The sequence below is a fragment of the Macrobrachium nipponense genome, chromosome 3 (genome assembly GCF_015104395.2).
Source record: "Macrobrachium nipponense isolate FS-2020 chromosome 3, ASM1510439v2, whole genome shotgun sequence".
Lineage (NCBI taxonomy): Eukaryota > Metazoa > Arthropoda > Malacostraca > Decapoda > Palaemonidae > Macrobrachium > Macrobrachium nipponense.
The window spans coordinates 93,662,604-93,676,777 of NC_087202.1; the positions used below are offsets into that span (position 1 = coordinate 93,662,604).

General features: G+C 35.8%; 1 protein-coding gene across 1 annotated transcript in view; it reads left to right on the forward strand.

Moving 5' to 3' along the window:
- Positions 1 to 14,174, forward strand: part of LOC135221892 (methylmalonyl-CoA mutase, mitochondrial-like) — a 169,835-nt gene that overhangs the window by 146,542 nt on the left and 9,119 nt on the right. The window contains exon 16 of the mRNA XM_064259869.1: positions 11,119 to 11,262. Within this exon, the coding sequence (XP_064115939.1) occupies positions 11,119 to 11,262 (144 nt within the window). The remainder of the gene's footprint in view (positions 1 to 11,118; positions 11,263 to 14,174) is intronic.

Sequence of the window (14,174 nt, forward strand, 5' to 3'; positions counted from 1 at the left end):
GGCTGGTGTTCAAGAAGAGCAAGCTCTCTTTCCCAAGATGGTGTTTTTGTCCTCCTCTAGGAAGGCAGTGAAGGCTATCGACGAATGGTGTTCGATGAAGAGAGAGCAAGGCAAAGCTACTTTTGCCCAATCCGCCTCTCATCTGGTCAAGAGAAAGTACCGGCCTTAACATAAGTGGGTTAAGTTCTCCCCTGGGGATTGCTGCCTCCTCCCAAGGGGACTTCTCAGCTCATTGATGCATCTTGTTGATCAACCCTCGCTTTGGCTCAAGTCATCTTCTCGTTATCAGAGCTGGATCATCTTGTCAAAAAATATCTTGTTTTTGAGTTTCTTGGGTTGGACTGTGAAAGCTCTTGCTAAGAAGATTGAGAATTTTAAAGGCTTAGATGATATCTTATTAGCAGACATGTTTTGTGATCTTTCTTGTGCTGATAAACCATACGAGATGGCTCCTCAGAACTCGCGTCTCTCTTCACTTTTGAAGTTCTTAAGAAGAGAGTACTAACCCATTCCTTTTCCCTCTGTCAGACTGCAAAGGAACTTCCTCTTAGGGTCCACCAGAATCAAGTGACTCTGGTCACTCACTTCATTCAAGGGAAATTAAATGTCCTCGCGGATGAGCTGAGCATCAGAAGCAGATCCTTCCTACCGAATGAACCCTGGACAACAAGATTTGCATCAACCTTTGGAGATAGTGGGGCAAACCTCCACAGACTTGTTTCCCTCCTCAAGAAACAATTTACTTCCTCTCTTCTGCTCTCCAGCCCTGGATCCCCTTGCTTGGGTAACAGACAACAGGCTGTAAGATTGGTCGAGTCTAGACCTCTATGTCTTCTCTCCATTCAGCTTAGTCTTGGAAGTACTGAACAAGTTCGTGTCTCACTGCAATGGTTCAATGGCACTAGTCACTCCGTTCTGGCCCAAGAAAGAATAGTTCCCAAACCTTCTTCATTTTCTGGTAGACTTCATGGGGTTGCTTCCCCAAAGACCTTGGTTACTCAAGACAGTGCACTTCAGGAGGTACCACTAAGGAATATTCATTCTCGCTCTGACAGGCTTCAGACTGTCAGGAAACTCATCAGAGCAAAAGGTTTTTTGAGAGCAGCTGTGGAAGATATCGCAAAGTCTACTAGTCGAAGTGGGCAGTGTTCCATCAATGGTGCCTCAGACATCACATCACATCGTCTGAGACGTCTTTAGCCCAGCTTGTAGATTTTCTCGTGTATTTCAAGACTTCTAAGAGCCTTTCCTCATTCACCATTTAAGGATACAGAGCGATGCTTTCCTTGGTTTTAAAGCACAGAGTTTGGCTCTTTCATCTAATCAGGGTCTTAATGATCTCATCAAGTTTTACAGAAGAAGCCAGTGTCTTGGAACTTAAAGGTAGTCCTTAAGTGGCTTATGGGCCCTCCTTTTGAGCCTTGGGATTCTTGGCTAAGAATAAGGATCTGTGCTCCTTCCATATCAAGAAGGCAATGGGTATCCTGGGCCCGCATGAAGAGGAGCGAGTTCTTTGCCCAGTCAAAGCTCTGAGGTACTATCTACATAGGATTGAGAAAAGCAGAGGACCTTCAAGTAACCTCTGGTGTTCTATCAAGATTCATTCTCATCCTCTTTCTAAGAACGCCCTTTCATTCTTTGTTAGAGATCTGATCTCCAAAGCACATTCCTGGATTCAGAACACTTTTCCCTTAATCAAAGTTAAAACTCATGAAGTCAGAGCAATTGCCACCTCTCTTGCCTTCAAACATAATTTATCCCTCTCAGACATTCTTCAGTCAACATATTGGAGGTGCAAGTTGATCTCTGCGTCTCATTATTTGAAAGAAGTGGAAACAGTATTTGAAAATAGAAGTTACCCTCAGTCCTTTGGCAGTGGCTGGCAAGGTATTGGGGGAAGAAGCATAGGAGATATACTGTGTCTCTTCTGTCTCTTTGCCTTGTTGTAAGGATGTCAAGTTTTTGGGGAGCCTGTGGGGTACATCGTACCTGGAGGGCCCACCAGTTTGTTGGATGGGTAGTTTTAGTGTGTGTGTGTCTCAGGATTGGTTATAGAGGTTGTCCTCTGGTTTGTTGTAGTGGTACTGCACCCTAGGTAAGGGCAAGATTTTTTTCCAGTTTCAAGTCTTGTCGGCAATCAGGCATATCCTCCATTGTAAGACTCCCACTGATGCATAGGCGACTATTGACACACTGTTGTGCTACTACATGTTAAGATAAGCACAACCAGAGGCAGTAATCATCTGCTGTAGCTGTATTACCAGGTGAGGAAGTGATAACCATTGTTTCAGTGTTAGCCACCTTTTCTAGTTTATTAACATACTTAATGCATTGAATTAGAATACAGGCAGTCCCTGGTTATTGGTGGGGCTTGGTGATGAGCGAAAATTGCCGGAAACTGAAAATCACCTATTTTTGGCGCTGATAACCGGATTTTGGAGCTCATAACCAGTTAATGGTGCCTTTGATTCAACAAAGCAATTACTTGTGTAAAAATGACATTTTTCTAATAAAATAAAGTTCTACTGTATATATATACTTACCAAGTAATTATTAAATCAGAGCCCTCCCTCCTCCTCTCTGTTTTTTGTTCATGGATTTTTTGGCAATAAATAGAAAGACACTGCTGGCATTTTTTGGCAATAAATAGAAAGACACTGCTGGCTTCTGTCGCTTCCATGGCAATAGGTGAGGCCAACCACTTCCCCCCTTGCAACATTCGTATTCGTATTACAGTGAAATTTTGTGTGAGCATAGGTGTTAGCTAAGTAATTACCTGGTGTGTGTGTATATATATATATATATATATATATATATATATATATATATATTATATATATATAATATATATTATATATATATATATATATATATATCATATATATATATATATATATATATATATATATATATATATATCTATATATATATATATATATATATATATATATATTATATATATATATATATATATATATAATATATATATGTAAACTGGGGACTGCCTGTATTCATAACTGGGTTTTTACCCTCCATAGGGTTTATAGCACCATTATCTGGTTATCAGTGGCTTAGCCAAAGTGCCAAGATCGCCTCATAAAATACAAACATAATTAGCTCTTTTAAAATGTTATCCTTTACTTCGCTGTATCCAATAAAACTGTATGTAGTCTTATATAGTCATCTCTCAATTAATGCGAGGGTTATGTTCCTGGAGAGCGCACGTTAATTAAAGAAAAGTGTTATTTAAACATATTTCTCCCATAAGAAATACAGTAACAGTAATAAGGGGGTTTACTTAGGGAACTCTGTACTGCATTATTAATATATACGAAATACTATGTAAGTCGGACAAAAAAGAAAAATAAAATCTTTCACTTTATTAACCCTTACGCCGATTGGACGTATTAAACGTCGAGTCAAAATGTCTCCTGTATGCCGATTGGACGTATCATACGTCGGCTCAAAAAAGTTTTTTTTTAAAATTCGCGGAAAAATACTTATAGGCCTACCAGCCGAAAACTTTTGTATCACGCGCCTTGGGGGATGCTGGGAGTTCACGGATCAAGGCATTGTTTTGTTTACAATCGCTACGCAGGCGCGCAAGCGCGAATTTCTTTCTTATCGCACTAAAAAGTATTGGTGACACATCTCTGAAATTATTTCGTCACTTTGACATAATTTTTGCACCATTTTAAATTATCCTTTACATGAAGTATTATATATGAAAATGTGTGCAATTTCATGTAAAATACAACAAAAAATCACTCATGATTGTAGCTTTTATCAGTTTTGAAATATTTTCATATAAATAATGATAAGTGCAAAAATTTCAACCTTCGGTCAACTTTGACTCTACAGAAATGGTCGAGAAACGCAATTGTAAGCTAAAATTCTTATATTAGAGTAATATTCAATCATTTGCCTTCATTTTGCAACAAATTGGTGAATTTATGAAAAAACTTTTCCCTTCCGTTCGTGCGATAACTCTTCCGATAAATTTTTTCGTGCGATTGTCCTAATGTTTGCACCCTTTTAAATTTGCCGTTACATAAAGTTTTATATATGGAAATGTGCGCAATTTCATGCACAATACAACGAAAAACAACCCATGGTTGTAGCTTTTATCAGTTTCGAAATATTTTCATATAAATAACGTTAAGTGCAAAATTTTAAACTTTCGGTCAACTTTGACTCTACCGAAATGGTCGAAAAACGCAATTGTAAGCTAAAACTCTTATATTCTAGTAATATTCAATCATTTACCTTCATTTTGAAACGACTTGGAAGTCTCTAGCACAATATGTCGATTTATGGTGAATTTATGAAAAAAAAAAAAAAACATTTTCCTTACGTTTGCGCGGTAACTCTTCCGAAAAAATCAGAATTTTTTTGTGCGATTGTCGAAATGTTTGCACCATTTAAAATTAACTGTTACATAAAGTTTTATTTATGAAAATGTGCGCAATTTCATGTAGAATACAACTAAAAATGATTGAAAGTTGTAGCTTTTCTCTTTTTTAGAAATATTTGCATATAAATCACGATAAATAGAAAAAAAACCACGTTCGGTCAAATTTGACTCTACCGAAATAGTTGAAAAACGCAATTGTAAGCTAAAACTCTTACGGCCTAGTAATATTCCGTCATTTTTCTTCATTTTGAAACAAATTTGAAGTCTCTAGAACAATATTGTGATTTATGGTGAATTTTTGAAAAATATATTTACCTTCACTCCGCGCGCCGATTCGCGGCCGCAAGTCTCGGAAATACGTACATCGCATTATCCTAATATTTGCTCCTTTTCATATAAGCCTTTTTATAGAGTTTCATATATCAAAATGTGCGCAGATTCATGAAAAATACAATAAAAAATAATTGAAGGTTGTAGCTTTTTCCATCTCCGAAATATGTGCATATAAAAAATATATATATAAAAATTTCGACATTCGGTCAAATTTAACTCGTCTGAAATGGTCGAAATCTGCAATTCTAATCTAAAACTCTTACAGTATCGTAATATTCAATCATTTGTTTTAATTTTGGAACAAATTGGAAGTCTCTAGAACAATATTTGGAATTACTGTGAATTTTTGAAAATAACATTTTTTTACGTCCGCGCGTTACGAATTCGTACATCATTTTGTGATAATATTTTTCCGGTGTTGCTTTTATTGTTTTACTATGTATTATATATCAAAAGGATTGCAATTTAGTGTACAATACAACGAAAAAAAAGTAACTCGTTAGAGTTGACCATTTTTTGCACAGCGTGATTTGAATACAATTATCTATGAATTTTTTTGTTTTCGCTACCATATATCGCATTATTTACATATGATAATAATATTATTTTTCATTTCTGATGATTGCATACTAAACTTCAGGCAATGAAAAAAAAATGAGCCAAAAATGAACTCTTAATCTTCAAAACTAAGCGCGCTGTGATTTTTTGAAAAAAATATTTTTTCCGCTTCCACGCTCACTCCAAACCGGCGCCGGCATACAGGAGAGGTTTTGATTTTTAGGGCTTCGGCGTAAGAGGGTTAATAAATAAAGTTTTTTGCTTTATTAACCCTTTACTGCCGACTGGACGTATTTTACGTTGACAGTTTTTGTCTCTCGTTTTCCGACTGGACGTATTTTACGTCGACTTACAAAAGATTTTTAAAAATTCACGGAAAAATACTTTTATGCCTACCAGCCGAAAACTCTTGAATCACGCGCCTTGGGGATGCTGGGAGTTCACGGATCAAGTTGTTGTTTTGTTTACAATCATTACGCAGGCGCGCAAGCGCGAATTTCTTTCTTGCCACACTAAAAAGTATCTGTGACACATCTCGGAAATTATTTTGTTATTTTGACATAATTTTTGTACCATTGTAAATTAGCCGTTACATGAAGTATTATATATGAAAATGTGCGCATTTTTATGTAGCATACAACAATAAAATACTCATGATTGTAGCTTTTATCAGTTTTGAGATATTTTCATATAAATAACGATAATTGCCAAAATTTCAACCTTCGGTCAACTTTGCTCTACCGAAATGGTCAAAAAACGCTATTGCAAGCTAAAACTCTTATATATTAGTAATATTCAATCATTTACCTTAATTTTGCAACTAATTGGAAGTCTCTACCACAATATTTCGATTTATGGTGAATTTATGAAAAAACTTTTTCCTTACGTCCGCGCGGTAACTCTTCCGAAAAAAATCATACATGCGATTGTGGTAATGTTTGCACCATTTTAAATTAGCCGTTATATAAAGTTTTATATATGGAAATGTGCGCAATTTCATGCACAATACAACTAAAAACAACACATGGTTGTAGCTTTTATCAGTTTTGAGATATTTTCATATAAATAACGATAATTGCCAAAATTTCAACCTTCGGGCAACTTTGACTCTACGGAAATGGTCGAAAAACGCAATTGTAAGCTAAAACGCTTATATTCTAGTAACATTCAAGCATTTACCTTCATTTTGCAACAAATTGGAAGTCTCTAGCACAATATTTGATTTATGGTGAATTTATGAAAAAAATAACATTTTCTTTACGTCCGCGCGGCAACTCTTCCGAAAAAATCATACGTGCGATTGTGGTAATGTTTGCACCATTTTAAATTAGCTGTTACATAAATTTTTATATATGAAAATGTGCGCAATTTCATGTAAAATACAACAAAAAATAATTGAAGGTTGTAGCTTTTCTCATTTTTGAAATATTTGCATATAAATCACGATAAATAGAAAAAAAACCACGTTCGGTCAACTTTGACTACCGAAATAGTCGAAAAACGCAATTGTAAGCTAAAACTCTTACAGTCTAGTAATATTCAGTCATTTATCTTCATCTTGAAACAAATTCGAAGTCTCTAGCAAAATATTTAGATTTATGATGAATTTTAAAAAAAATCTTTCCTTCCCTCCTCGCGCGGATTTTCCGCCACAAATCTCCGAAATGCGTACGTCCCATTCTCAGAATATTTGCTCCGTTTCATATTAGGCATTTCATAGAGTTTTATATATGAAAATGTGCGCAATTTCATGTAGAATAAAACGAAAAATATTTGAAGGTTGTAGCTTTTCTTATTTCCGAAATAATTGCATATAAAAAATATATATATTCGATATTCGGTCAACTTTAACTCGTCAGATATGGTCGAAAACTGCAATTGTAAGCTAATACTCTTACAGTATAGTAATATTCAATCATTTGTCTTCATTTTGAAAGAAATTGGAAGTCTCTAGGACAATATTTAGATTTATGGTGAATTTAAAAAAAAATATTTGTTTACGTCCGTGCATTACGAATTCATGCATTATTTTGTGATAATATTTTCTCTGTGTTGCTTTTATCATTTTACAATGTGTTATATACCAAAATGATCGAAGTTTAGTGTAAATTACAACGAAAAAAAAGTAACTTGTTACCTTTAACCGTTTTGCGCACAGAGCGATTTGAATACAATTATATATGAAATTTAGTTTTTGTGCTATCATATATCGCATTATTTATATATGATAATGATAATTTTTTTCATTTCTGATGGTTGCATACTAAACTTACGCTAATGACAAAAAAAGGAGCCAAAAATGAACTCTTAATCTTGAAAACTAAGCGCGCTGTGGTTTTTTGAAAAAAATATTTTTTCCGCTTCCGCGCTCACTCTGAAACACCTCCGGCACACGGGAGACAATTTTTTTTTACCGCTTCGGCGTTTAAGGGTTAATAAATACATACAGTGTACTGCGCTTTGTTATGTTGATAGCCGTCGTCTGCAGCGCTGATAATTTGAAAACAACGCTCGGGCACCAATTCGCATTAAATCGAAATTGTTACGTTTTTTAAACATTTAAATATTTACTAGCTCGCGTCAAACTGAAAACGCGTAATTAAACACGTTAATTGAGAAGTAGCTGTATTACTATTGTATTATAAAATGCAAACTGATCATGTTTTGGTTTGGAAAAATCAGTTGACAGAGGTAAGTTATTTTGCTGCACTTAACTCAATTCAGAGATTTTCTTGCTTCTACTTAGCACAAATTAATCTCTAGAAACTCTGTTCATATGGGACAAGTTTTAAGTTTTGTTAAATGAAGTGTTTATTAAAAGTTCGAATTATGACTTTAAATACGTCTTGCTGTGAAACTTGATTTAGTTTTTTTTTTCGTTAATAGATGGCACCAGGAGCATTTTTTTTTATTAACATTCCTTTTGCTATTTTTACCTTATTTCATCATAATAGTTTTATGTATGTCTTTCATCGGCATGAAAACAACAGTAAAATACTTTTTCTCCCCTATTATTTGCATTTGAGTTTCATCCGTGTTACTGATGCACGATATTTTATAGTCATTAGCAGTGTGGACATTGTTTTCTCCGATATTTTTTCCATAGTAAATAAATGTATAGTGTAAAATATGTCAGTCCTATTCTACTTAATTAACATCATTTTGTAACAAAACTACAGTAATTATTTACCAATTATACAATGTTATCATCAGATTCGGTTCGGTTGTTGTAGCAAAACAATTGTTTTCATTCAGTTGTTTATGGTTGTAGCATTGAAGCAACAATTATAATGTTACTAACGATAGCTTTTTCATTCTCTTTTGATTTGCCAACTTATTTAACTAGAAGACATGATAAATAAAGAGAAGTTGGAAACAGTATTCTGTAAAAGGTGAAATTTTCTCTCTCTCTCTCTTATTCTAGGCCAAGATTTACCTGTAAATTCATCAAATTTGAAATTAAAAATTTGCAGTACTACTATGCAGACCATAGTAAATGATTAGACAAATGAAAATCTACATTTTCATTAAGAGAGTTTTTACATAGTAGAGCAAAAATCTGGACTAGACACTATCTAAAGTATTGTTAACCTGTCTAGGGCACCGTAAGGTGGATTGTGGCGCCCATAGACTTTCGAATTTTGTCGGTAACCGGGGTCTGCCTGTGCGTGTGTGTGTGTCTATATATATATATATATATATATATATATATATATATATATATATATATATATATATATAAATATAAACATTTTTCTATTATTGATGGTACAAGCCATTGTAACTACCTCACCACCCTTGAATCTTTATACATTAAACAGCTGGTTTCTGTCTTTAAACTCCAACGTATCTGCTGCTCCTCTATATCTAGCATAACTGAAGTCTTGGGTAGGTCTGCAGTCTTGGTCATTCGTTCTTCCTTCTCCACTCTAACAGGTTGTTAGGCACTGGGTCTCTCTTTTACTTTTGACACATTCTTGTGATGGTTTTTAAAGTAAAGTTAATTCTTAAGTTTTTTCAATTTTTTGATGTTTTTATTTACTTTTTTAATGTTATATATATAATTATATATATATATATATCTATATATATATATATATATATATATATATAGTATATATATAGATAGATATAGATATATGATTCATATAAATTATTCGAGCTACTAATGTCCTTTAATATTTAATTCGCTCTACCTCGGAATTGATATATTTTCATGTGTAAACCGTCACTGATTTTCGTCTCTGTCCGCTGGTTCGAACCCACAAGAAGACAAAATTATTGTCAACTAAAAAATTCCCCTTTGGTATGAAAATATATGAATTCCGAGGTAGAGCGAATTAGATATTAAAGGACAATTGTAGCTTTAATAATTTATATGTACATGTATATATATCAAAGATCAACTAAGAAATATACGTTAAATTTAAAACCAAGTTGTAGCTGAAACTGAGAAAACTGTTGAAGCTACCAATGACTTTTATCGTGCATTGGCAACAAGGATTAAAACTCCTGTAAACTTATGCCATCAAACACAGCCGTAGATAAAATTGACAGCAAATCATTTTAATCAAAACTACTGGGCTTGAAAGAACACAAGTTACTGTTGTTTTCACACCAATGAAAGATAAATATCATGAAAAATAGCGATCAGAATTACGTAATTTTTTTACTCAATAAACATGCCACCAACATAATCCATATACGAAAAAAAAATATTTAGTTCACAATCACAACGAGTCGTATTCAGGTCATATTTCGACTCGAAAACATGTCATATAACGAAAAATTCTCGTCTCGTTAAGTCAAGTATCTAGATATTCGTTTATGCTAACCAGAAGCAAGAAAATTCTCTCAGAATTGAGGTAAATATGGCAAAACAAACTCATATTTGCCATCAGCTGATTTAAAAACCAAAACATTGACTGCTATGTTAGTAGTATTTTATAATACAATAATATGAGAATACATACAGTATTATTGGATAAAGTGAAGTAATACATAACTTTTTAAAAGATTCATGGAAAAGATGCATATTTACTTTTCTTAATGTTTGTCACTATGCCATTTAAGTAGCAGCAGCATCTTGAGCTCGTACTTCAATTTTTTTGCTCTTTTCACAAAGCAAAAAATCGACTGAGTGACAACTCATACCCCGGAAACCTTGCACATTAATTCACTCGTAGGTCAAGGTACCATTGTGTGTGTGTGTGTGTGTGTGTGTGTGTGTGTGTGTGTGTGTGTGTGTGTGTGTGGTGTGTATATATATATATATATATATATATATATATATATATATATATATATATATATATATATATATATATATATATTAATGATAACAATGTCATTTTTATTTTTTATTTTTTTTAGAAAATTGAAGTGAAAACTAATCTAATAATAAAGAGACTATAAATAAAAATAAAAAGGATAAGAAGCATTTAAAAGATATCCATGTTATGAAAATGAAAATGATAAAGACCAGCAGGAAGGCCCAAGGAAAATGACCTAGACTAGACTGGAATTGAAATTTGCATTAGGGAGGAGATGGTGGTGGAAAATAATTTCATAGCCTGTAAAGAAAAAACCTTGAATGAATATTATTGTTAATTTCTTATTGTACCTGGCCATCAGTAAAGAAATATTTATAGAAATGTGTTAATGTACATCTACATGTCATATAATTAAGAACTTTATCATTCTGTATTGGTTTATACTAAATATTTTACAGTTGTGTTCTTCACTATGCTTTTATGTTTTTACACATTTTTACTTTGATATTTAAGGTAAATTTTTCTTTTACATTTTTGTAGGACATCGTACATTAGTTCCTGAGCTCATTAAAGCCTTGAGTGACCTTGGACGTCCTGACATTTTGGTCATTGCTGGAGGAGTTATTCCACCTCAGGATTATGAATTTTTAAAAGAATGTGGGACAGCAGCTATATTTGGACCAGGTAATGCAATGCCATATTTTATCTTTCTTCATTCTAAATAAGGTTGTTTTTATCTCTCTTCCTATCCTAAATAAGGGTGTTGTTAACCAAAAACAGGCAGTCCCCAGTTAATGGTGGACTCTGATGATGGCGACCCGGTTTTATGGTGCTTGTCTAGTGCCAGAAAATTGGTGCTTTATGGTGCCATAACACTGTTAATGGCGATCCAGCTTTATGGTGCTTGTCTAGTGCCAGAAAATCGGCGCTTTATGGTGCCATAACACAGTTTTAGTTATTGGTGGCTAATAAGAGTTATGGTGCCATAACATACCTAACAGAGGTGCCATATATCATCTGGTTTCAGTTAATGGCGGTTTGCACTTATCAGCACCCCAACAAGAATGGAACCCCCACCGATAATCAGGGACTGCCTGAATTAAGTTTTGTGCTGGAGGAAATTTAAATGTTTTGCCTTCTTATAGGCTTCCATTACTGTATTCATTACCAGAGAGGACTTTTAAAATTTCAATTATTGTTACCTTTGTTGCCTCACATTTAATTATTATTAAGCTTTCACCAAATCCATTTTTTCCAAGAATCCAGATGCATTAAATCATAGAATATTCTCAGATATCTTTGCCTTCACAAAAACCAGTATTTTCAGTTGAGTTTTATAATTTTATCAAAAGAATTTGCAATAAAATGCAGTATGTACATGCTATATTGTGATACTAAACCCATAGCTATCAAAAATGGAGTTTCTTGTGCAAGGCACACCTCAGCTGTCACTGACTTACCAGAAGAAATAAAATCCTATCGGGTAGGCTTATGAATCACTTGACCCGAGACAGCCTAGCTCAGATTTGCAACCTTTTGGAAAGAGAAGGCCAGACAGCTTTGCAATGTCTCGGAGGGGGGCCATGATATCAAGTGTATTATGAGGATTGCTTAATGCCTTACTCTAGGTAACAATTGTTAGATAAATAATATCCCGGTGTTAAGATCATGGACCAGACTGAAATCCTGCACAGGCCAGGGGTTACCGACCCATGGCCTAGCTTGTCCACTATGGAAATCAGCCCGATCTCTCCTATTGCACAACTATACTGTGGGAAAGATCGGAAAAGTGAAGGGCAGCAGATGAGGGTAAATTCTTTTATGGAAGTTATGGTTTGTATCAAAGAAAAATGACAAATTATTTTAAAAATTTATTTGTTCTTACAGGAATTTGAACTCTTTTCATAAATGGAGCCGCCTTTAGGAGGGATGACAACCTTTCTCCTGCCACTGCATTATGCCCCAGTGATGGCCAAGTTGCCTGGGAAGGTATCCTCATTGTCTCAGGTCACTATGTACAATTTACACACTGTCTCTGGTCACTACGTACAATTAACACACTATCACTTCCCTTCAAAGGAAGTTCATCCAAAACTCACCATTTCCTTACAGTGACCCTTTGTACTTCCTGGGTGGAGCCCCTGGAGTGTCCAGGGACTTGTGCCCCACATCCATCAGGTAGAAGGATGTGAATACGACTAGCTGTTTCCACATTCCAGCCTTCAGGGCCAGTAGGATGGAGTGGTTCTTCTTGTAGGTGATGGAGGGACTTATACCTCTGGTGTCATAAGCCATGATTCTTCTGAGGGGTACCTCCCCCCCCCCCTCCTTTGGAGTCATAAACCCAGACTATGACTTCTCATAGTAACAAAGCCTCTTACGTACTGGTCTGAGGGACGCTGTCCGCTTCAGGTACTGTCTCAGGTTTCAGACCAGACCCAGTCAATCCTTCCTAGTCATCCCTAAGGAAGTCTTTCAAGAAAGGAATTGAAAAACTCTTGAACTTAGAGATCTTGGACTGAGGGATTGTGTTTTGGCCATAAATTCTGAGACAATCTCCAAGGACTTGGAGGACCACCCCTCTGGAAGGGATGTGTAGTAGGAGAGGCCATGCAACTCTTCAAATCCTTTGGCTGTGGTAAGGTCAAGGAGGAGCATAATCTTCAAGGTCAGCTCCCTGTCAAACAGTCAAAACACATTTTGCAGGGACTCAAAAGGGAGCCAATATAAACTTGCTAGGATGGTTGTAACATCCCATTCTAGGGCTTTGACCTCTCTTGAAGGGCCTTTTCTAGAAAAAAAAAAAAAACTGATGATGGTAGACAACTCAGGAATTGGACTACTGGTTAAACACTAGGGTCAAGGCCATCCTGTATCCTTGACTGCGGTAACTGAGAGGGCCATCTCATAACGTAGGAAGATGAGGAAGCCTGCCACTTCCTCAGGAGAGATTTTTAGCTGATCATGACCCCTTTGACAGCATCAACCACAGAATTCGGTTCACTTTCCTGGTAGACATATGAAATATGGTTCAGGGAGTTTGTGAAGGCTGCAGCAGCCCCTCCGAAAAGCTGCTGGATAACCTCCTTCTGAGGACATTGCTCGATGATACCTTCTGTTGTGCTCCTGAACTAGAAAGGTGGGCATATATGGTAGTTTCCTTAAGATATCCATCAGCAGGTGCAAAAAGTTTGCATACCAGTCCGTCTGTGGCCACAGGGGATCTGCCAGTGTCATGCCAAGGCCCTGGGACAGGTAAATTCTGTTGAGGACCCTCTCTTGTGACTGAACAGTAGGAAGTATAGACATCTAGATGGCCCCAGGGGTGCTGGAAGGCATCCTGCATCACAGTTTTTTGATCAGGAACTGAGAAACAGTACCAAGGCAACTTTGGGTTGCAGCTCATTTCCAGGTCGATATGCTTTGCCCTTTTGTTGGCACCCCACATCCCAGAACCACACACAAAAGTTGAGGTGTGTACCCCAACCCCTTTGCGAGGCGTGCAAGCATGCCAACATCCTGGGCAGGGTCTGCCAAGTGGAATTTCCTGCAAGAGGTTGGAGGAATCTCTGCACCACGCTGAATACTCCCTCACC